Here is a 23,714-nt window from a genome sequence, read left to right as displayed (position 1 = left end):
ACAACTATAATAGAGGCTACAAAAGACCTAAAAAAATACTTCAGTAAATTAATAAATAAGTGATGATGTGAAGAAACAAAAATTAAATCATCCAGAATGTGAATCAAGAGAAATGACTGAACTTTTTTTTGTACACAAAACAAAAGTCACGACCAACAAGAAAACTAGACGCCATGCAGAGCAGCAGTCAGTGAGATAAAGATGGATTCACAGGAAACACCTTCAGGCAGCCAGGTGAGACTAGACGGTTTAAAATCCCTAATGGATGGGAGACCTTCTCCTAAAGATCTCACTGTGCAGCACAATGATCATGGACACGTTTGGAGACGACTCCCCAGCCTTCAACACATTACACCTGCCTCTGACTGGAGAGAGCTTCTGTCTCAGACGTTCACATCCAGGAGGTGAAACAGGTTTGAGTTCTCTGTAGCGCTTAGAGCTCATTTTACCTCCAGACGAGTCTTAGGACTCCTTGGACATCACACAGACCTTACCTCTGTGATAATGAAGAAGTCATCGCCAGGTTCTCCCTGCACCACGATCTTCTCTCCATCCTCGAATTGAACGGGCTCCAGAGCATCAGCCACGGTCAGACGCTCCCACTTATCCAAAGACTCTGAGGATGGAGAACAAACATTAACCACTGAGATCATGAGGCACTTCCACTGGTCAGCAGAGGAACAGGTATGGATTAGCTGATGTCTCCTGGTCTTAGAGGTTCTCTCTGCTGGTGGAAAAATAATTCCTGTCTCCGGTCTAATCCAGTCATTCATCAGGAACCATCACACCTCAGATTATTCAACACTCATGGAGCTACAGCAGCTTAAAATTCACCCCTAAATCTCATCCGTCCTCTCTGATGCTCTTCAGGTCTCAGTTCATCCCAGGAAACCGACTAACAAGAATCCTTTACTCAACAGAAATGACTGCAGGTAAGATCATCTGGTGCCTGCTGAGGTCAATACTTTAAACTTCCTCAGAAACAAATGCAGAGATCAACATTTGTGAATAAGTTCCTCTAAAGCATGGGATTGTCTTTTTTTGGCTTTTTGTTGATCTTCAGAGCCAGTCAGATAGTCTTTTCGACTACGCAGCCACAGGAACAGTGGCGTGGTTAGCCTGAGATATTTCTAGAAGCTGTCGGTAATCTCAGCAGAACCAAAAACACAGACGGTCACAGATCTCAGTGGGAAAACTGTTTAGACCAGAGCAGTTTGGAGCGACTCAGATGAACTGATATTTAAAGGAAGACGAGTCACTGATAACTACATCTCTCTACATAGATGACTCACTAAATTACTGTTACATAATCTCACCGGTGCATCCGTTTATATTGTGACTTATCTGTCGTCTGTAGCTGTGTCTACATGAGGAGGTGATTCACTGCTAGGACTCCACTAAGACAGGAGTTAGAACTGTAGCAGGATCTGGTTTGTCTGAAGCTGTTGTCTCCTCATGCGTTCAGTAACCGATCCCAGCGTGTGCATAAATGTGTATGTACTTAGGATTAACTAAGGTGGATGTGGAGGTGTCCGGTGTCTGTCCGGTGGGGCCGTGGTGTCTGTCTGGCTGCAGGTCCTCCAGAGGAGATCCTTAACGGCAGGAAACACGATCCACGAAGAACCGACATTTCACGCTCCGCAGAGCCTGTAGCCACTTGGATCACCTTGTTACACACATGCCCGGCAAACACACAGGAACCGCCGTGTGTGTGTGTGTGTGTGTGTGTGTGTGTGTGTGAGTGTGTGTGTGTGTGTGTGTGTGTGTGTGTGTGTGTGTGTGTGTGTGTGTGTGTGTGTGTGTGTGTGTGTGTGTGTGTGCGCGCGCAACAAGCAGCATTTGTTTTTTCTCCCTTCTCTCCATGACATCAAGGGCTTGTACCCAATTTCGTGGCTATCTGAAGAATCAAAGACAAACAGAAACACTCCCTCCCTCCTTCCTCCCTCCTTCCTCCCTCCCTCCCCTCCTCCCATTCAGAGGCAGAGCACAGAAGCAAAGTGGCAGAAAGAGGAATGAAGGGAGGAAAAGCTCTCTGAAGAGGGAGACGGGTGTTTGAATACAGGCCTCGACAAGGCTGTCAAAAAGAAAGGAGGAGAATGAAAAGAGAGCGGACCTCGCAAAGACGTTCTCCTAAGACCTAAATCAAGTGTATGTGTTTACTCAGCCAGCTAATAACTATGTACAGGGGGCATGGCCTTACTCTATACATCGCACACACACCATCAAGTGGAAAGGGATGAGATGTCAGTTCCAATTGTAACTCATTCTGAAAGTCTCAATGAATCTCATTCTCCATCCCTCCAAACCCAATGGCCTGTGCAGCCTGGTGTTATCCAAATTCCAGTGGGAAAGAGAGGCTTAGCTTAACTCCTTCTTCTTTAATTGTCCACACAGAAACACTGCAGAGTGTGACTGGCTTTAGCATGAACAGTGAGAGGAGATTAGGACTGCACACACAGACCTCACTCAGCTGTGCTTCTTGTGTGACAACATGCGCCTGTGTTTATGCGGGTTAATCTACAGTATATGCTATTTAACTGCTGCACTCTGGACTCTTTGACCTGCAGAAAATTCATGCAGAACATGGTTTACACGTGCAAACACACTCATGCTTCAGCATGTTCACAAATGTAGAAACACCTGCATCTACACCACCGTTCAAAAGTTTAAAATCACTTAGAAATGTCATTTTTTTCAATGAAGACACCATTAAATGAATGATAAATCCAGTGTAGACATTGTTAATGTGGTAAATGACTATTCTAGCTGGAAACAGCTGATTTTTAATGGAATATCTCCATAGAGGTACAGAGGAACATTTCCAGCAACCATCACTCCTGTGTTCTAATGCTACATTGTGTTAGCTAATGGTGTTGAAAGGCTCATTGATGATTAGAAAACCCTTGTGCAGTTATATTAGCACATGGATAAAAGTGGGAGTTTTCATGGAAAACATGGAATTGTCTGGATGGCTCTAAACTTTTCAACGGTAGTGTAGGTCAACTTTAACTCATTTAGAGCATCTTTAATTTATGTACGATACCATTCAACAGTGTAGGGTCACTTAGAAATGTGTTTGTTTTTGAAAGAAAAGCATTTTTTTTCAGTGAAGATAACATGAAACGGTCTGTGTGACCGTATCCTTTTAAACAGTCATGTACATCTCCATTATTCCATGTGTTACACTTTGCTGCACATATGAGGACTTACCGAGGATGGAGACCTTGCTCAGGAACTCTTCATACATCTTCCTCTTCCTCAGTGTGCTGCCCTGTAACACAAAGACAGGAAGCTCATTTACACGTTTTGGGAGGTAAACCTGCTGTTCCATAAAATACTGCGATCATGGTTATTATACAGAACGTCTTGTTTCAAGAACTAGATTAGATTTATTGACTGACACAGGGAACATTTGTCAAATTTCTCAAAGAAGCAGCAACCAGCGGGGTTCTCGCTTACCGTCTTTTAGTCATTCTAATCTAAAGAGATCTCAGTAATTGCTACTTCGGTGTGCAGATTTCAGAAAGAGCTTTGCACTAAATCTGCTCTTGTTTGTTGCCATAGAGATCCAGTTAAGAACATCTCTAAAGCACAACGATGCATCTTTTGCAAGTGAAATTTTTTTTTTGTAATAATCCCATCCAAAACCTTTGCTCTCGAAAGAGGGTTTTCTTTCTTCATTTATTGCACTTTTCTTGCATGTCGATTTATTTGCCATAACTGAACTTGAAAATGTGAAATATGTGTGTTGTAAAATGAGAGTCTGATCTGTGATTAATAGATGACAGTTCAGGGGTCATGTCTGTGGATGTGTGCTCATGTTTCTGGCATGTATATGTCTGTGTGTGGCCCACCCCACCCACCAGGCCCACCGCCCCACCCACCAGGCCCACCGCCCCACCCACCAGGCCCACCGCCCCACCCGGGACTTTCCCCTTTGCCGTGAAGATCAGGTGCTTCCTGACAAGTCTAGACCCAGAGGACCTCTCGCTCGCTGCACTTCTCCTCCACAGAACCACTCAGAGCAGCAGCATGAGGAGGCGGAGAGGCTGAGGAGAGATGATCTTGTCCGCCCTGCGTCTGCCGTTGCACATGGAAATGATATATTGAAGCTTGGGGTGTCTTTAGAGCATAAGAGTCTCGCTGCTGCCTCTAATTTCATATAATTTCACATTTTGTCTTAAAAGGGGAGAAAACGTTCCCAAGTGATTCAACGTCAGGCTCAGAATCATAAACAACTTGATTAAAGGAATTCTAGCCCACACTGCCTCCCTTCTGGATAAATGATTCGAGTGTGTGTGTGTTGTCAGTGTGTGTGTGTGTGTGTGTGTGTGTTGTCAGTGTGTGTGTGTGTGTGTGTGTGTGTGTGTGTGTGTGTGTGTGTGTGTGTGTGTGTGTGTGTGTGTGTGTGTGTTGTCAGTGTGTGCAGGCAGAGCATGAAGTCTGTTTTTAGTTCTGCCACTTATGTTTCACTGCAAAGACAAAACTTGCTGGTTAAGCACACAAATACAAACAGTCACACGCGTATACTCTAACACACACACATACTCTAACACACACACACTCTCACACACTCTCTCACACACACACACACACACACACACACACACACACACACACACACACACACACACACACACACACACACACACACACACACACACACACACACACACTAACAGCTTCCCTGTAGAGCTCCCTTGCCGTACTGGCGGAGCTTAAAGTCTTACTGTACCTTCAGAACACTACATTGTACAGCAGTAGAGATTTATGCGGCTGCAGCCGGTGGGCCAATCTAAGGCTGAGAGGAAAGAAAATGATACTATTCTAAATTCTTGATTCTAAAATTTCAAATGATCCCATATTTTGTTGGTGCACATCCTTGTCCTCTCTGCATTTTATCTCGTTCTCCGTCTACTTGGGAGGCCTGAGCTCATGATTCATGTCTGAAGTCTCCTGATGCGTTCGCTCCTCCCGTGGTTGAAGATGAACCAGCCTCTGTCTGCTGCCGTCTTTGAGGTGGAATCATCAAAGCTTTGAGGTGTGGAGCGAAGCCAGACCAAACCCACTGTACCTCACGCCTCCATCTACATCACCTTTATCTCTGTCCAACGGGACGCATGCACTCCTCCCCACATCCCTGCTCATCTCCTGGTAGAACGTCTTGTGTTTGTTGACGGTGGTCTGTCAGCGTGTTGATGGCTGTTTGAATACCAGGATGACACAACAAGCTGGCTATGGTATGACTGGTTACAACCCAGTGGAGAGAGAGTTTATCACACAGAAGGCTGTCTACTGAGGGTTCTTCTGGATCAGGAGGCTGCTGGACGTGTTAGAGGGATCTGACATGGTCCACGTTGTCCAGAAACTGTCATCGACACACTGGTTGGCTGTATAATGCAGTGTGTTTGTGTCATGTTTTGCCAGTGTGTGTGGAGAATAGTCTACAGATGAACTCTTCAAGGGTACACATAAAAATGTGGCAGCTCTTAAACAGAGCTGGGATTATCTATATCATTAACTAACTCATCAAATCATAGGAGCTCCAGTAGAAATCACCTGGACTTCTCTGGTAGGTTCTTGAATTGAACATCTTTCGATGACTCTTGGTGAGATATCTGAGCTCTTGCAACTAATTTCCTAGACAAAATGATTAATTAGTCAATCAATAAATATTTCACAAGTCATCTCTGTGTAGATCCCCCATCATCCAGGTCATGGTGATCGTAGGAGCTCCAGTAGAAATCGACTGGGCTTCTCTTGTAGGTTCTTCAAAGAACTTTCTGTAGTTTTCTGATGTTGCATAATGAGTTAAGCTACAGGCTTTAACCAGTGCAGGTTTAGAACAAAGGTTAGGTGCTGGATCTGGTCCAGATCTGGACTGAAGATGGGCTGTAAACGCTCACAGGGTCTAAGGATCAGACTAATTCCTGGGTAGGTTTCTGTTGGTCAGGAGGAAGAATCTGGGGTGCCCATGAAATCCCTATGTGAGGGAAAACCTCTTTAACAGCGAATATTTATGCAAAACTTCTGTCACTGAAACAGGAAATGCTCTTTAAAGATGCATTTTACATTGAACTTTCTGCACAGTTACTTTTGTAATGTTGAATACGATCTTTATATTTTTTTCCCTTATGGCTTTTGTATAGTTCCAAGAAGCTACTCTTGTAGAAAGTTGAAACTGGATTATTTCACCTACAGCCATCAGAGAAAACTCCAGCTCTGTCAGTTTTCACAGATAGTAGAAGGCATGACTGATTAACTATCAAACTGGTGAACATTTACAAAATCATCCATCCATTATCTATACACCGCTTAATCCTCACTAGGGTCGCGGCATTTACAAAATCAGACACTTTAAAAACAGTCATGTTTACTATCAGCACTTTATGACAGGCTCTGATTAGAAAGCACTTTCCTATAATTCATTAATCTTCATTGTCTTTGTTTTACTAGATTGTTTTTATCCGTCTGTACATTTTTCTTTATGTTTGGGACAACGAATGGAAATTAGCCTTGAGCTAAATCCGCCTTATTTACTTCAACCTTGTGTAAACTGATGAGATTGTTGGTTCATTAATATGCACTGTCCCGTCCAAATAAATTTAAATAAACATTTTGTGTGTTTAAATAAGTAAAATGATTAAAGGGTTATCATTTTCTGGCAACTCACTGAATCATGACAAGACTCGTAGTTTTGTGTTTCAACAAACCGGCATAAAAACTTATTAACTTTCAGATTAACTCTCAATGCACATCAACACTAACTTTTGTGCAACAAGCAGAAGTTGATAAAGTTGCTCAAACATATCAGTTTCTTGAAATGGGAGTTAATTAGTGACTGTAAATGTGAAACTATTTAAATTACACTTAATCATGGTGCAGTCTGGAGCCCCAGCAGAGAAGCAGTGCAGGAGGCAGATGGGAAAACAACGAACCGATGGAACACACCTTCTGAGCTGCTAGCTAACCAGCTGCAGACACATAACTCTTACTGGGAAACACACACATATTTACACACAGAATGCTCATTGTGCTGGCTCAGGACGCTGCCAGAATACCACACTTTGTAAGAAGAGCTTTACAAATCATTGACAGCAATAATTAACTACAGGTTCACATAATTGAATTCTGTGTCACCCCGTCTCCCCTCCCACTGCTGCTGCTGGAAGGAACGAAGGAATGAGGGCTGCAGAGACAGAATCCTCTCAGTGAAAGGTTACCGGGGCAAACGGTGCCCCCGACTTAACTATGTGCTTAAGAGGTGACATGAGTGCTGGGCAGGCCGGTGCCAGCTTTACACCGTGCTGAGACGCTTTTCCATCTCTGCTGGCTCGGTCTGAACAGAATTTCACTGCTGGCGCTGCCGAAGGCTCAGATGGAGTCTGAAAGGTTAATTAGAGTCCATCTAATTTATTTGGAATAAGGTGTTAGGGACATCTGAGGAAGTATTTAGCTGGAAAAGGAGTTGTAACACACCCAGAATGTGTGTCGGTACATGACAGCTCGGGCAGAGCACCTTGTGTTTCCAGTTTAAACATTCAGACATTCCTGCTAGATAAGCTCCTGCAGCAGAAAGTGTGTGTTCAGGCATTAGACCCGACCCTTTCTGTCCTCCACAGGCCTCCCACTGCACTCCCCCTTCACTTTATACCGTTCTTCATGTGGTAAGAAAACTAGAGAGGCATTAAAACGGGAGCACAGACTCCTGCGTGTGTGTTAATGTGTGCATGAAAGCGAGTGTATTTGGACAATAAAAAATGAAAGACACGGTTTTAAGTGTTTAAGGAGTCTTAAGTGGTTGAGTGGGAGAAAACAGTGCAAGAGAAGCATCATGAATGATGAGTGAACAGTCTGCTAGAGTTCATTTTTACTGTGTGTAAACTCATATTTCTGTACTGTGTGATAATGTGGCTGATACTGGAGCATCTGCTTAATATTTAATATTTTGCTTTTTACTAAAATGCAAGCGTTTTGAAAAATAGAGTGTAGTTTCTGCTGAATAATGGGAAGAGTAAATACAGTGATGGTAACGAGACTGTTCCATCTTTAGAGTGTGATGCGGAGGCTGAAAGGAAATATTATAAGAAAATACATTTTTGACGTTCAAGTACGCAAAAATTGCTGACATATTCCTTTAGTTATACAACACAAAGACATTCGCAGATATACATTAACCCACAAACACAAATTATTCCATTTTCCGACAGAAAAAGGAACCAGCTGCTGTTAAACTGCAGCAGTAACTCTCCTTTCCTGTAGGTGGTGTACTTTCTAAATGTGCAGATACTTTCCTTGCCTGTTGGTGGCAACATAGCACCCCGTGCTATTAATGTTCCTGCTAATTTGTAATGAAGGAGGCAGCTGAAGTTCACCCAGTGAGTGTTTGTTACAGCATTCTGCATCCTGTAGTCTTTTATACACATCCTCTACCTCTAAGAATCATTTAAATGCTTTGTAATGTGTTGAATAATGAACTTAATGAAAACCACGAGCCAAAACGTGTTGGTCTCACAATAAAAGTGTTGATGGAGATTTCTCTCATCCATGGACCTTCGAGGTTGATGAAGTCGAGCTTCAAACCAACCAGGTAGCTACAGAATGACAGCAGATGAAGGTGCATGATGAGAGTCTCTACTTGTGTTGAGGTTCCTACCATGAGGATGCGCCGGTAGCTGTCCCGGTCGATGCCCCACAGTTTGAGGTCGGTCTTGGCCTTGACGGTGGCAGCTCTGGGGGTCCCATAGATCAGGGCCAGCTCTCCAAAACTACCTCCTTCTCCAATGCTGGTCACCCACTCACCATTCACATACACCTGCAGACAGATGGGAAACAGAGATGGAGGGGGTCTGAGGAATAGCAATAACTGCTGAAGATAATCTGTCATTCCAGCTTCTCCATCCCCCATCCTCCCCCTCCTTCTCCTCAGTTTGTTTCCGGGCTGTTTGATTTGCTCACCAGGTTTGTCCCGAAGCGTTTGATCTCCACTAAGCCCTCAGATGAGACCCTCTAAAAGGCCCTCTATCCCTGCTATCTCTCCATCAATCCCTTTTATTTCCTTTGTCTTGTCTTGTCTTTCCTGTGATTTGGGAGTGATGGACGTCAGGAGGCTGAGGCAGACTTTCTGGGTCTATTCTCACATCTGAAACCCACACATGCTCGGTCACTTGCGTGCACACACACATGCACGGCTCTATTTAGGCCAGCCACTATAGCTCTGCAGACAATACAACCTCAGTTGGACTCATTCAGGCCGTCTCTGGGGCCGTTATGATTTCACCTGTCGACACACTATCCGCTATCCCGTTGACTTAATAACACAGAGAAAAGAGGGAGAGAGGGAAGGAGGGAGAATGGGTTTATCCTCCTTTATTCTGGTTCAGAGCAGAGCTCAGTGGACTCATCCTCCACCATGAACTGGGCTGGCTTCAAACAGATGCAGGCTGCAGACAACAACAACCACATGAAAGCTGTAAACGTGTTACATCAGAGCACAAAGGTAGTGTTTTTACTGACTCCCAGTCCAGTCCTCAGGTATCTCCTGACCTGCAAGTCTTTGTTCAGTCTTCACTGCTGTACATGTGATCCCATAAATCTGGGGTGTCAAACTCATTTTAGCTCAGGATTCAGCTCTCCAGTGGACCGGACCAGTAAAACCACAGCCTAATAACCTATAAATAACCACAACTCCTGATGGTTCCTTTGTTTCAGTGCAAAAATGTTCACATTTAAGGAATTATCTTTTCACAAAACATCATGAACCTGAAATTTATGAAAAAAAATAAATTAAATTTCATCAACATTCAGCCTCAGTTTATCATTTCCACATTACAGCTTCCAGATCACAGAGTGTCTACAAAGGAACACAACATTTAGTCACCTGGAACTGAACCATAGAGGAATTTACTGTAGGATCAAAACGACAAAAGTCAGACAAAAAAAACCCACAAAAAACCAACAAAAACAAGACAAAATATTACAAAAATGAGACACAAAATGACAAAAAATTAGACAAACTACACAACACAAAACCAAAAAGAGACAAAAAAATCAGACATAAAAGTTACAAAGCGACAAAAAAGTGGACAAACGACAAAAACGAGACAAAAACATTACACAAATGACATAAATGAGACAAAAAATGACAAAAGTGAGAAACAAATTGACAAAAAAAATCGACAACCAACATAATCAACACAAACAAAAACACAAAAGAAACAAAAACAATGCTTAAAACAACAAATAGGGCAAATAGAAAATGACAAAAATAAGACAAAAAACAAAAGCGAGACAAACAGAAAACACAAAACGACAAAAATGAGAAACTAAGAGACAAAAACACAAGACAAACAACAAAAGTCAGACAAAAAAAGACAATAAACAACAAAAACAAGACAAAATATTACAAAAATGAGACACAAAATGACAAAAGAACAATGAACAATCTAGTATTTTACTTTATGATCAAAACAACTTGTCATGGTCTAGAAATTATTTTAAATTTATAGTTTTACTAATTTACAATCTGCAGTTAATGTCTTCTCTGGAATTTTTACACTTTGAGGGCCGGATTGGACCCTCTGGAGGACCCCTTGTGGTCCGCGTGCCGCATGTTGGACACCCCTGCCATAAAGCTTCACAATCACTTTCAAGAAGTTGAACCATTTCAAGCGTTAAAACCTGAGAAACAGTAAATCTGGGGTGAAAACCTGCAGAAATGAGGGAACCTCAGGACTGAGTGCTTTCATTATATCAAATAAAACTAAAATATTCACGTCTTGAACAGCATTTGTCCTGCAGCTGTCATAGTATGTAGACATGTATGAGAAGTGCGTGTTCCTGGTGTTAATTAAGAGAGTGGAGAGCAGCAGCGTATTTGTGTTTGTGGTGTTTCTGAGGTCTGTTAAACAGACGGAGGGAGGGTCTGTCTCGCTTTGTTACCAATCTGCAGCATCTTAAAGGTTTTACTCACAAATTACTAGATATCTGTGTTTTCAAGACTCTCAATATTTTACTATAAACAGCATTTATTTTTGTCCAATAAGAAGAATGAAATGGAATGAGAGCTTTAATCTTCTATTTAAATACAGGCTCATGTATGTGAGTGAGTACAGACATGGAGGGTGTTTACATTAGTGGCAGGAGTTGTCAGCTTTCAGGCAGTTTATGGGATGCTTGCAGATTTACACCCCCATCTAATGAGAGACATCTCCACACTTTAATAACCTCGGCACTGATCTTGAAGCAGTTTAGTGCTCGGGCTGCGAGGCTGTCTGAGGCGACGGAGACACAGAGGAGCATGGTGTTCGGGTCGGGGTGAGGCTGAGGAGACGAGTCGTCCCACTGCAGGATGACAGGCTTCTGGCTGTGGGAGCAGATTCACTGGAGAACATACCGGCTCCAGTTCAACACACTGGAGCAACAATAAAGGCAGAAAGTGATGCCGCAGCTACAGGACTGAGCAAGTTGGGCCTCAAGCAGCATTCTGGAAATCCTAAGAAAGACGGCGTGAATATAAAACACCAGTCTGGGATGTGATTCTACTGCAAGCAACAAAAACTATTCAGGTCTGAGCAAAAGGTTACACAGCTAAGAAAAGACTAAAAACAGAACGCAAAAACCAAATAAATATCCATCCATCATCTACACACCGCTTAATCCTCATTAGGGCCACAGGGGGGCGGAGTCTATCCCAGCTGACTGAGGGTGAAGGTTCACCTGGACAGGTAACGGTCTATCACAGGTTCACCTGGACAGGTAACAGTCTATCACAGGTTCACCTGGACAGGTAACAGTCTATCACAGGTTCACCTGGACAGGTAACGGTCTATCACAGGTTCACCTGGACAGGCAACGGTCTATCACAGGTTCACCTGGACAGGTAACGGTCTATCACAGGTTCACCTGGACAGGTAACGGTCTATCACAGGTTCACCTGGACAGGTAACGGTCTATCACAGGTTCACCTGGACAGGTAACGGTCTATCACAGGTTCACCTGGACAGGTAACGGTCTATCACAGGTTCACCTGGACAGGTAACGGTCTATCACAGGTTCACCTGGACAGGTAACGGTCTATCACAGGTTCACCTGGACAGGTAACGGCCTATCACAGGTTCACCTGGACAGGTAACGGTCTATCACAGGTTCACCTGGACAGGCAACGGCCTATCACAGGTTCACCTGGACAGGCAACGGTCTATCACAGGTTCACCTGGACAGGCAACGGTCTATCACAGGTTCACCTGGACAGGCAACGGTCTATCACAGGTTCACCTGGACAGGTAACGGTCTATCACAGGTTCACCTGGACAGGTAACGGTCTATCACAGGTTCACCTGGACAGGTAACGGTCTATCACAGGTTCACCTGGACAGGTAACGGTCTATCACAGGTTCACCTGGACAGGTAACAGTCTATCACAGGTTCACCTGGACAGGTAACAGTCTATCACAGGTTCACCTGGACAGGTAACAGTCTATCACAGGTTCACCTGGACAGGTAACAGTCTATCACAGGTTCACCTGGACAGGTAACAGTCTATCACAGGGCTGCATATAGAGACAAACATTCACACCTACAGACAGTTTAGAATCACCAGTTAACCTCAGCATGTTTCTGGACTGTGGGAGGAAGCTGGAGAACCTGGAGAACCCAGCAGGAGAACATGGAGACTCCATGCAGAAAGATCTCAGGAAGGCCGGGACACGAACCGGGGATCTTCTACCTGTGAGGCAACAGTGCCAACCACTGATCCACTGTACAGCCCAAGGATAAATAAATAAATAAAAATGTCTATTCCGTCTGCTCTGCCTATAGACACCACGGTCCTATTATCACACCAGAACCTGTTTTATGGATCTTCTCCAGGTAGTTTTCTCCTGACTAGAACCTATCTGGTGGTGGATCTACTCTCAGATGGACGTTGCTGTGAATAAAAGTGTCTGATAAATGAACTGACCTGTGGAAACACAACAGGCTGCTTCTGACCAACTCCACTAAGAAATGACAACACAAAAAAACACTACTGTAAGATTGGCAGTGAAAATAAAACAATTGTTTCCCTGAAAAAGTCGCTATTGTGAGACTAACACCATCCTTCACTGACTATCAGATGTTTCACAGAACTCTGTCACACAGAAAGGAGAGGCAAAGAGAAACTAGAGTCATGCCCTCGCTGCCTTCTGGTCGAGCTGCAGTTTACATCCATCTCTATCCAGACTTGACCTCTGACCTCTTTGGACAGAAAATTCATTTCATCATTTTATCCTATAAAACATTAATGTCAGTGTGTGTCATAACCAGCTGATTAATTCTTGGGTCGCTGCCAAAAACATCTTTAGTGAGATCACAGCGACCTTCAACAACCAACATGTAACACGTTTATCCTCAAGTCTAAGTGGGTTTTTATTGTAATGCAATAAAATTCCTTGTTCTGATTTATCCTGTTTACAATAAAGGTCACAGAGACCTTAACTTCTGACCACCAAAATATAACAAGTTAATCCTCAAATCCGACAGCATCTTTCAGACAAATTTTAGCCCAAAAACATCTCTCCTCTTGCCTCAGACAGAACCGGTCCAGATCTGTAGAACTTTATCCAAGTGAACAGTCTCTTGAGGCCAAATTAATATCTGACTTTACTTGGTCTTCTTTGTGCTTCATGCCGACAAGTTAAAAGTATTAAATTTCTACAGCATGAACAGAGTTTGCAGATATTCTTACTTTTTTCTTTACTGAATTTTCTATCTGGTATCTAACCTAAAAATAAGTTTAAATATGAACACAGCTCCCCTATAGTGGAAAACAATCATGAGTCATTCCTCTTCCTCAGACTCCAGAAACTTTTACACCAGAGACGAAGCACGTCAATGCAGCCAGTCAGAGTTCAGTGTTATTCTATCAGAGCACCATCTCACTATTTCTACGCTCCCTCTTTCCTTCAGGCAGGTCAACAGTGTTGGCAGGCTCAGCGACCAGCTTCTCTCCTCTTACCAGCGTCTCAGAGCTGTAAGCTGATAAGGTCACTTCCTGTTTAACTTTCCTTCAGCTCCTGTTTTATCTCTCCACTTAACTCTATCGCTCTGTGTTAGGCTCGCAAAGACAAAAGATGTTCTCAGTTTGGGTGCGTTCACAGTGAGTTCGACTCTATAGAGCCGTGTTCAGATTGTCATCGGAGTGGAACTGAGAAGAAAACATGGGGGCAGACCTACAACCTGCCCTTTGTTGGAGGAGGAGGCTGGGCTTTCCAATGACTCACCATCCTTCTAACAGACATGATGCAAACTGAATTAGATCATTTTAGGAATATCTGGCTTTGACCTATTTAATATACAGTTTGGACACACCTTCTCTTTAATGGTTTCTTTATTTTCATGACTATTTACATTGTAGACTCTGACTGAAGGCACTGAAAATTATGAATGAACATAGATGGAATTATGTAGTGAACAAAAAAGTGTGAAATAAGTCAGAATATGTTTTAGATTTTAGATTCTTTGCTTTGATCACTGCTTTGAACACTCTTGGCATTCTCTGGATGAGCTTCATGAGGTAGAACCTGAAATGGTTTCACTTCACAGGTGTTCCTTGTCAAGGCTCATGTGTGGAATTTCTTCCTTCTTAATGGGGTTGGAACCATCAGTTGTGTTGTGCAGAAGTCAGGTTGGTCCACAGTTGACAGCCCTATTTGACAACTGTTAGAATCCATATTATGGCAAGAACCAATCAGCTAAAGAGAAACGACAGTCCATCATTACTTTAAGAACTGAAGGTCGGTCAGTCCGGAAAATGGCAAAAACTTTGAATGAATCCTCAAGGAACCATCTAGGAAATTCTCAGGAACCTACCAGGAACCATCTAGAAACTACTCAGGAATCTACAAGGAAGTCCATCATTACTTTAACACATGAAAGTAGTCCATCAGGAACATTTCAAGAACTTTGAATGAAGGAACCAACTAGGAACTACCCAGGAACCTATGAGAAATCATCTAGGAACTACTTAGAAACCTACCAGGAACCATCTAGGAACTACTTAGAAACCTACCAGGAACCATCTAGGAACTACCCAGGAACCTATGAGAAACCATCTAGAAACTACATACAAACCTACCACAAACCATCTAGGAACTACCCAGGAACCTACAAGGACTTTGAATGTATCCCCAAGTTCAGTCTCTAAAACCATCCAGCTCTACGACCAAACTGGCTCCCATGAGGACCTCCCCAGGAAAGGAAGACCAAGAGTCTCCTCTGCTGCTGAGGAGAAGTTCATCCGAGTCTCCAGCCTCAGAAATGGAAAGTTAACAGCAGCTCAGATTAGAGTCCAGATAAATGCCACCCAGAGTTCTAGTAGCAGACACATCTCTACATCACCTGTTCAGAGGAGATTGAACCAATCAGGCCTTTATGGTCCAATAGCTGCTCAGAAACCACTACTAAGGAAAAGCAACAAGCAGCAGAGATTAGTTTGGACCCAGAAGCACCAGGAATGGACATTAGACCAGTGGAGATCTGGGCTTTGGTCTGATGAGTCCAAATGTGAGATCTTTGGTTCCACCCGCCATGTCTTTGTGAGACCAGAAAAGGTGAATGGATGGTCTCTACATGCATGGTTTCCATCATGAAGGTGTATCCAAACTTTTGACTGGTAGTGTTTATTTAGATAATTTACTCTAAAGGTGTTGTGTATGTGTGTGTGTCTCCATGGCGACCACTTACGTCCACTTCACCCTGGTCAATCACGTAGAAGTTGTCTCCTTCATCACCTGGAGAGAAAAGAGGAGGAGAAGCTCAGGAGTTTGTGAGGAGCAGAAAAAAACAACAAAATCAGCCAAAATCCTTCATCCTTTTTTTCACTTCCTAAGTTTTTGAAGGAGCATGTCGAAAATTTCCCCGTGGGATCAATAAAAGTTTTATCTATCTATCTATCTATCTATCTATCTATCTATCTATCTATCTATCTATCTATCTATCTATCTATCTATCTATCTATCTATCTATCTATCTATCTATCTATCTATCTATCTATCTATCTATCTATCTATCTATCCATCCATCCATCCATCCATCCATCCATCCATCCATCCATCCATCCATCCATCCATCCATCCATCCATCCATCCATCCATCCATCCAGTAACAGCAACTTTGGGGGATTTTAAATCCAGTGTTGTTTCCGTCCATGTTTGCTGGCAGACCGTCTACCTTCGTTGGAGCATATCTTTGTGCTCCAGTAGATGGACCCCATCAGTAGGACGTTTACAGTGTAATTAAACACAATCCATTTCGTTTCTTGTCTTGAATTAATTTTCCGTTGAGCCTTTTAGCTTCCACCCAGCCTCTAACCTGCCACTGCCTCCTCCATATTTCCATGATCCTGCCAGGATCTCCATGAAGCAGAGCTCCCACCAGCACAGAGGTGCAGCAACAGCTGGATTCATTACTGCGGGGCTTAATAGTGGAAACTCTGAACTAGAAGTCCTCAGCTTACAGAACTACAACACCTCAGTATGATGGAAACAACAGAGAGATCTAGAATATTCTGGTGTAAGTATTGCTATGATATATTTGCAGGGCTCAGGCCTCAAACTGCTGTCTAGTCGGCTGATTGGATCCCATTGTGTCACTGCTGGGCTTTCAGAGTGAACTATAACCCTGGAAGCCAGTCGTGGGATCTGGTTGGTCAATGTCTCTTAAAAGCATCTAGTCTGGAGATAAGGCTGAAAAATGGCAAGTGTTCTTTTAATTATGCTATCCATTACATAGGGCTCAGGGGAAATCATTAAAACGGACTGACAGCCACATGCATGAGCACCGTGCATCCCCTCCCTCAGCTACGTGCATGAGCACCGTGCACCCCCCCCCCAGCTACGTGCATGAGCACCGTGCATCCCCCCCCTCAGCTACATCTCATAATGACATATAAAAGCATCTTATCCACCAGCACAACAGGCTAATGATACATGAGTGGAGGTGACACAAGTATGCATCTCATAGCTACCAGGTGAGGGTGTGTGTGATGGCCTGTGTGTACGTGCACGTTGTTGTGTATGTTCACCTGCAGAGTTGAAAGGCTGAGAGCAAAGTTCACAGGAGTTCACACGGCTAATTAATACTGAGAGGAGAGAGCTCGTTAATCATAGAGCTCTATTTGTCACATAGAACGCTGCTGAAGGTGGAGACACACAAAAACACACGTGTGTGTATATAGACAGATATATATGTAGGCCAACTTTAGCTATTTTAGACAAACTTTAACTAATATAGAGTTAATTCATGTACACTATTGTTCAAAAGCACTGTTTAGCGTCTCTTAGAGATGTCCTTTTTGTTGAAAGAAAAGCAGCTTTTTCTAATGAAGATAACATTAAATGAATGATAAATCCAGTGTAGACATTGTTAATGTGGTAAATGACTATTGTAGCTGGAAACAGCTGATTTTTAATGGAATATCTCCATAGGGGTACAGAGGAACATTTCCAGCAACCATCACTCCTGTGTTCTAATGCTACATTGTGTTAGCTAATGGTGTTGAAAGGCTCATTGATGATTAGAAAACCTTTGTGCAGTTATGTTAGCACATGGATAAAAGTGGGAGTTTTATGGAAAATGTGGAATTGTCTGAATGACTCCAGACTTTTGAATGGTGGTGTAGATATCTATAAAGGTCCTCCTCTCTCCTCCTCTCTTTCATCTCGTCTATCGCTGTCACTTCCCTCTCGTTGTCTTTCTTTTCTTCTACTCTTCCTGTCTTTTATCACTTTGCTACCCAGGCCTTTGTTTTGCACCCTTCCAGTCCTTCTGTGCCTCAGAGTGCAGGCAAATATTTGACCAGAATGTGCACACACGTGCTCGTGCACGCTGCAGTACCCTGTGTGGCCTTGTTTCAACAGCAGCTAATCGTTACGGTCCCACCGCTTTGCTCCAAATCAGGACACGGGTTACATCCTCAGCCTCTAAGCTGGTTTTACCCGAGGTGTTGTCTAATTATTTATTTTATTTCTTCATTAAGTCCTCTTTAACCCTTTATTTGTTTAGTTATTTACATGTATATTGCATCTATTTACTAGTCCTACCATTATTATTAGTTCTAACCTGGTCTTTATGGGTTTTACCTTCAGTGTTCTTTTATACCACTTGTTCCTTTCCTTACTTGGACTTGGTATGTTTAGTTGTTGTATCGATCTCTTTTAAAAATCTTTTCCCATGTTTAACTGTATTTCTCCACTATTGCCTCTCTGGTGTCATTCTGTCTGGACCAACCGGCCTTCTGTTGTTCCTGAGTGTAAAGCACTTTGGAAAGTCTGTAGTTGAAGTTTCTTCATAATAATTATTGTTTCTTGAATTACAAACTTCTCATAATTTATTCATGCATTTAAAGGAGCATCAATGACATGAAAACCCTGAACCAGAGCTTCAATGTTTATTTTTATTCTTATCTTGATTCACGGTTAGGTTTATTAAACGTCAGACGATCATGACAAAATAAAAGTGCACGTTGACGTCTTCCTCTGTTCATGCAACATTTCAAAGCTCACTTTAGTATCACAGAGGACAAAGAACGGAGATCATCTTCATAATCAGGAAGGTGGAACCCCAAAAAGTTCTTCTTCTTCTTACCACAGAGCCAGTTGCTTCTAACAGTAAACCTGGATCCATGTCAGAACCATCAGGTGAAATTAACAATAGAACACAATCAAAATACCTCCATCCTCCACTTTGCCTGTTCTAATGGAGTAAATCCCCCTTTGTTTAAATACCTCTCCAGCCTCACAGCCGATAACTCCTGGCTGTGTCTAAATAGTGTGTGAGGAGCCAGCAGCAGGGTTTCCTTCTTGAAGCTGTACAGTAGTCCAGACGTTAGCAGTGACATCAGCGCTCTATGTAGTATATACCACACCACACAGTGTATATAACAATGACCTGTCTGGGGCTGGGGGCCCTGCAGCGTTAGCCAGACTTATTATCACCAAATTAGGACTGATGTCCTCCTGGATGCTGTCTGAAGAGTCGGTGGGAGAGGCCGCCTTCAGTGTGTGTTTGTAAGGCATGCTCTACCACCGTAAGCTATGTGATTCTGTGCAGGTGTGAATGTGGTGTTATCTGAAAGTGGGAGTGTGTCTTTAGAATGTGTGTTTTCAGTCTTTTAAATATGTGATTAAATGTGTCTGATAGGAGTTTGAGTGGGGGAGCTCTGGAAAAACACAGCCTGGCCCTGCTGGCCTGGGTTCCTTCAAAGTCCAGAGATGTCTGGAGTGAAGGTTTGGATGGTTTTAGGCAGAGAGGAACCTGGCATCTGGAGCAGACTGAGGGAATATATGAGGTCGGACAGAAACACGATTATTGGTGGCAGAGCAACAGACTGAAGGTAATCAGAAAGAATCAGTGGCGTCTTTCCCTTTGATGGCTCATTCCAGAACTGGAGGACATTTTACCTCACATTCCAAATAATCCATGTAGAAAATAGTAAAACATGCAGTAGTTGTGTAAATGTTCTTGTGCTGAGAGCAAATCTAAAAAATGAGGAGAAAAGAATGTTTTAAAATATTTTTAAAATATCAAATAAGTCTGGAGTTCCCCCTAAAATGACATTTTTCTCTTGTCCCCCTGATGACCAAACTGAATCTCTAATAAAACAGTTAGAATCAAATTTAAATCTACTTTTTTTGGTTTTACTTTTTTCATTGATGTCTCTGTAAATGAGGGAACATTTTTTAATCAACATAATATTTTAAATAATAATTATTATACATGGAACGTGTCCCACAACATGTTAGCAGAAACTGTTGATGACATTTCAGTCATTTTGTGTCTCGTTTTTGTCGTTGTGTACCTTGTTTTACATCCTCAAACAGTGTTCCTACAGAATAGGTAGATCAAAGCTATGTCCTCTCTTCTATTTTCCATCTTTTCATCCCATCGTCAGCCTTGATTGAATGTCTCACTCTACCTCATATTATCAGGATCAGACTAATTATTTGGACTGTTTTCCATCAGTCAGTTTGTCCTCTTGGTCAGCAGTAACAGCAGCTAAATATCTAGCTTCTACTGCTGAGAAAAAGATCACATTAGCATGGATTAGCAACCCTGTTACTGTGATTAGAGTAGGGTTAGCAAACAACACAGAAAACATGGAATAAAAATGCTACCATTGATGTGGAAGCTGAGCCAATCAATACCTATTATTGATGAATATGGAGCAGAAAACTGTAAAAGAGAAGGTTGATTTTTCAAACATGTTGAAGCCCAAATGTCCTCCAGGTCTGGAATGATCCTTATATAACGTCATGTTTTCAATGTCTTTTCCAATATCAGTCTTCAGTGTCGTTATTTAACAGGAAATTCACTTTTGTCACCTTGGATTTTATATATTCATTGATTTTGTGGTTTTAATACAGAAAGATCTCTGATTTCAATGTTTATCTAGTGAACTGAGTATTTAAGTATGCAAACATGAGTGTAATTTCCTCTAAAGGTCATACATGACGGACTCGGTCACTGAATGAATTCATTTACATCAAATATTTCTACAGACCTTGCTGGATAACTGTTTCTCCTGCGATGTGGGTGACCGGGAACATGGCATCAAATATGTCACTGGAGGAGAAAAGAGACAGAAAAATGGAGGTTATTAGCCACATACCTGCTATTATAGGACATTATCCCACCAGTATTCTGAACTGTTTGCTTAATCTCACACACAAATATAGAGAACAAAACTGCTGCGTGCAGAAGCAGCATTATGGAGCAGACTGTAACTATCATCACCGTGTCAACTCCAAAGACACAGAAAACATGTGAATGTGTACACAACTGATTCCTTCATGATCATTCATCCCATAGAACACGTGTCTATCAGGCAGAATTGACCACAGTTCAGTTCATCTTCAGGCTTCAACAGTGCTTTTCTGCTATCGTTGCTGCTCCACTTCTGCTGCTGTTTTCAATAAACCTTGTGTATATTTTGGTGCCAAACTTATGAAAATATTATAACCAGCCACTTTTTCTGGATCCTTACATCAGCTGATTGTTGTTTCAGCCCATGATCAAAGCCTGTTTCTGTGTCTTCCTTTAGAGGCGCTGAGAAAACAAACTGAAAGCTGGCTGAGGCCAAGCATTACATTTCTGTTGGAGGCCAGCAGGGAAAGCAACTGTTTAACTTCTGCTAATCTGGCTGTTTAAATGCATGAAGCTCAGAAGATTAGAGTCCCACTACTGAGATGTGTTGGGACAAGAAAAACCTAAGTATCCTTCCTCTCCTCCTCTTTGCCCGTCTCACACCTTCAGGGTATATTTATCTATCTAATCAGCTGCATACCTCCCGTCTTATAGAGAAATATAGAAAAAACAATAAAAGAGGGTCAGGCATATCAAAGACATACAAGACCTGCTGAGTGAATGTGGGGCAGGTCTGGGCCCATTCCCAGCTCTGCTAGTGTGTCTGAGTACACACTGCCTGTGAAAACACACCGGTTTGTACAGAACAATGTGTGTGTGCTCCTGACAGCCCACTAGACTGCAGCCAAACAAACCTGCAGCACGCTACAGAAATAAAAGTGTTGCTTTCCATGAACCTCTCCCGTAAAAAAGCTGCAGGTCAGCAGATGTTAGCGAGAGATCTGAGGATGTTACTGAGCGGTTTGGAAGTGAACGGACCCTGCTGGTATTTGTTTATGTGACACTGAATAGAAAGCAGACTTAAGAAGGTGGATTTGAGCCAACTCCTCCCACAGGTAGTCGCTGTGCAGAGCAGCTGGCCACTGACTCAGGCAGCTCAGAGACACGCAGCACAGAAACCTCTCTTTGAAGTGCACACGAGCTAAAAGCTGCACAGCCCTGTACCATGTCCTGACGCGGTGCTGTGCATGCTCATTACATATTTATGCACGGGCACTGCTGATGAAAACTTGCACTCTTCACGCGATGCGACACACAAACACTTTGAAGCTGATTAGTCAGAGGAACATCTGCAGAAGTTTCCTCAGCTCTCCTCACATCTGTTCCACCTGCGCCTGGCATGTTCTGTCCAGGACGCTGTGGAGCAGTTGGTTTCAGGTCATGTATGAAAAATAATGTGTGGTTTATGAAAATAATTACCCCAGAAAAACACAAAGTGCAGCAGTGTAGACCACTTTAACCCTTCGATGCATCAGTGAGGTCGTTTTATTGCAGTATCTTTGTAATGAAATGTTTTTATCATTTCATATTTCAGCGGTTCCTCAAAAAACATGTTTTTAATATCATTCCATTTAAATTATCTTTTACACTATAAGAAACTGTAATGTTTGTTTTACTACCGCCGGCTCTTTATCACTGATAACATCCTACAGAGGCGATGGAGGGACGGAGAGCACCAACAGTTGGAGGAAAACAAAATGGATGCTGACATTCTTTTGTTGGTGTTCTGTGTAATATTCTTCTTTTTCAATCATCAAAATGTTCAAAATCTGTTGTAAAGTGCAAAATAAACATATTTCAAACATGAAATCCTTATTGTATGGACAAAAATATAAAACAAATAATAAAACAAATGATTATTCTGAACCAAAATGACCAAAACGGTATAAAAACACATTGATTCTTATTTTTGACCCACTTAAGGAAGAGTTTAGGTCCAATCACTGGAACATCTGAGGGTTAAAGGCACTGAGGAAATGAATCTGACATGGGAAATCAATACTGAGGAGTCAAACCTTTTAATGTTTTGATGAAGCGTGCACATAAAGGAGCAGCAGAGTGACGAGCTCCTCAGTGAGGTTTCATAGACTGTTCTCTGGTATTTGCCCTTCGGCAGTGATGATGATGATGATGATGATGATGATGACATCACACAGCGAATCAGAATGCTAAAGGCTCGGCTGCACAGTCACATATGACGATCAAAGAGAAGCAAACCTGCGTTTAGGTAATTACACCTGACCACCTCTCTGTTCCCTCCATTCCCTCAGTCAATGCAGCACAAAGACACTGATGCAGGTAATTACTTCCTCTTGTGTCTCTCTTTCCCTTTCTTTATCCCCAACTTCCTCCACGTCTGTCTGTTCTCCATCACTTTTTCTCTTCCTCTCCCCTCTCAATTACCCCTTTCTTCCCTCTAATTCTCTGACCGGCCCGCCTACGTGGCCCATCTCCTGCTCTATCGCCCAGATGAAGTGATTAATCTTGTCCTTTCCGCTACCTGTAGCCCCTCTGACCTCCTGAAAGGCCAGGGCATCCCCACTAACAAAGGATGTGCTGTTCTGACAGAGACAGATAGAAAGAGAAGCAGGCAGAGATGCTGTGGGGGCCAAAAAGTTCACCTCCAGTCTCAGGAGGCTCAGATACGTGGAGAAACGTCACCGCAAGACCTGATCACATGACAACACAGCTTAGTGGCCTATGTAGAGACCCAGCTTTAGTTACTGTCAGACCTCAATTAGTCACAATATTCTGATCTAATTTGAGATTTTTAGAATCTGTGCACAAACCTCAGTCCAGGTTGGATCCACAGACATCCCATCCTGCATGTCTTTGATTGGAGTGCAAGAAAAATGTAATTTATACTAACGTTCAAAAGTTTGGGGTCACTCAGAAATGTCCTTATTGTTGAAAGAAAATCACTTTTTTTCAATGAAGATAACCCTATGCAAAATACACGGGTGGAACTAGGATTAAACTGGATAATATTATAAAGAAGATAATCATTTATGTAACACTGCATTCTGTGTTGT

General features: G+C 42.6%; 1 protein-coding gene across 2 annotated transcripts in view; it reads right to left on the bottom strand.

The window, feature by feature from the left end:
• The window catches only part of LOC111562596 (cAMP-dependent protein kinase type I-beta regulatory subunit), an 82,708-nt gene that overhangs the window by 16,976 nt on the left and 42,018 nt on the right, over positions 1–23,714 (bottom strand). For both annotated transcript variants that reach the window (XM_055005132.1, XM_055005133.1), the window contains 5 exons: positions 20,540–20,601; positions 15,724–15,770; positions 8,657–8,815; positions 3,211–3,271; positions 495–616 (listed from right to left, as the gene is read on the bottom strand). In XM_055005132.1, the coding sequence (XP_054861107.1) occupies positions 495–616; positions 3,211–3,271; positions 8,657–8,815; positions 15,724–15,770; positions 20,540–20,601 (451 nt within the window). The remainder of the gene's footprint in view (positions 1–494; positions 617–3,210; positions 3,272–8,656; positions 8,816–15,723; positions 15,771–20,539; positions 20,602–23,714) is intronic.

Source organism: Amphiprion ocellaris, chromosome 19, assembly GCF_022539595.1.
Source record: "Amphiprion ocellaris isolate individual 3 ecotype Okinawa chromosome 19, ASM2253959v1, whole genome shotgun sequence".
Classification (NCBI taxonomy): Eukaryota; Metazoa; Chordata; class Actinopteri; family Pomacentridae; genus Amphiprion; species Amphiprion ocellaris.
The sequence above is the reverse complement of the archived record's forward strand: the minus strand, read 5'-3'. Positions and strand labels throughout refer to the sequence as shown.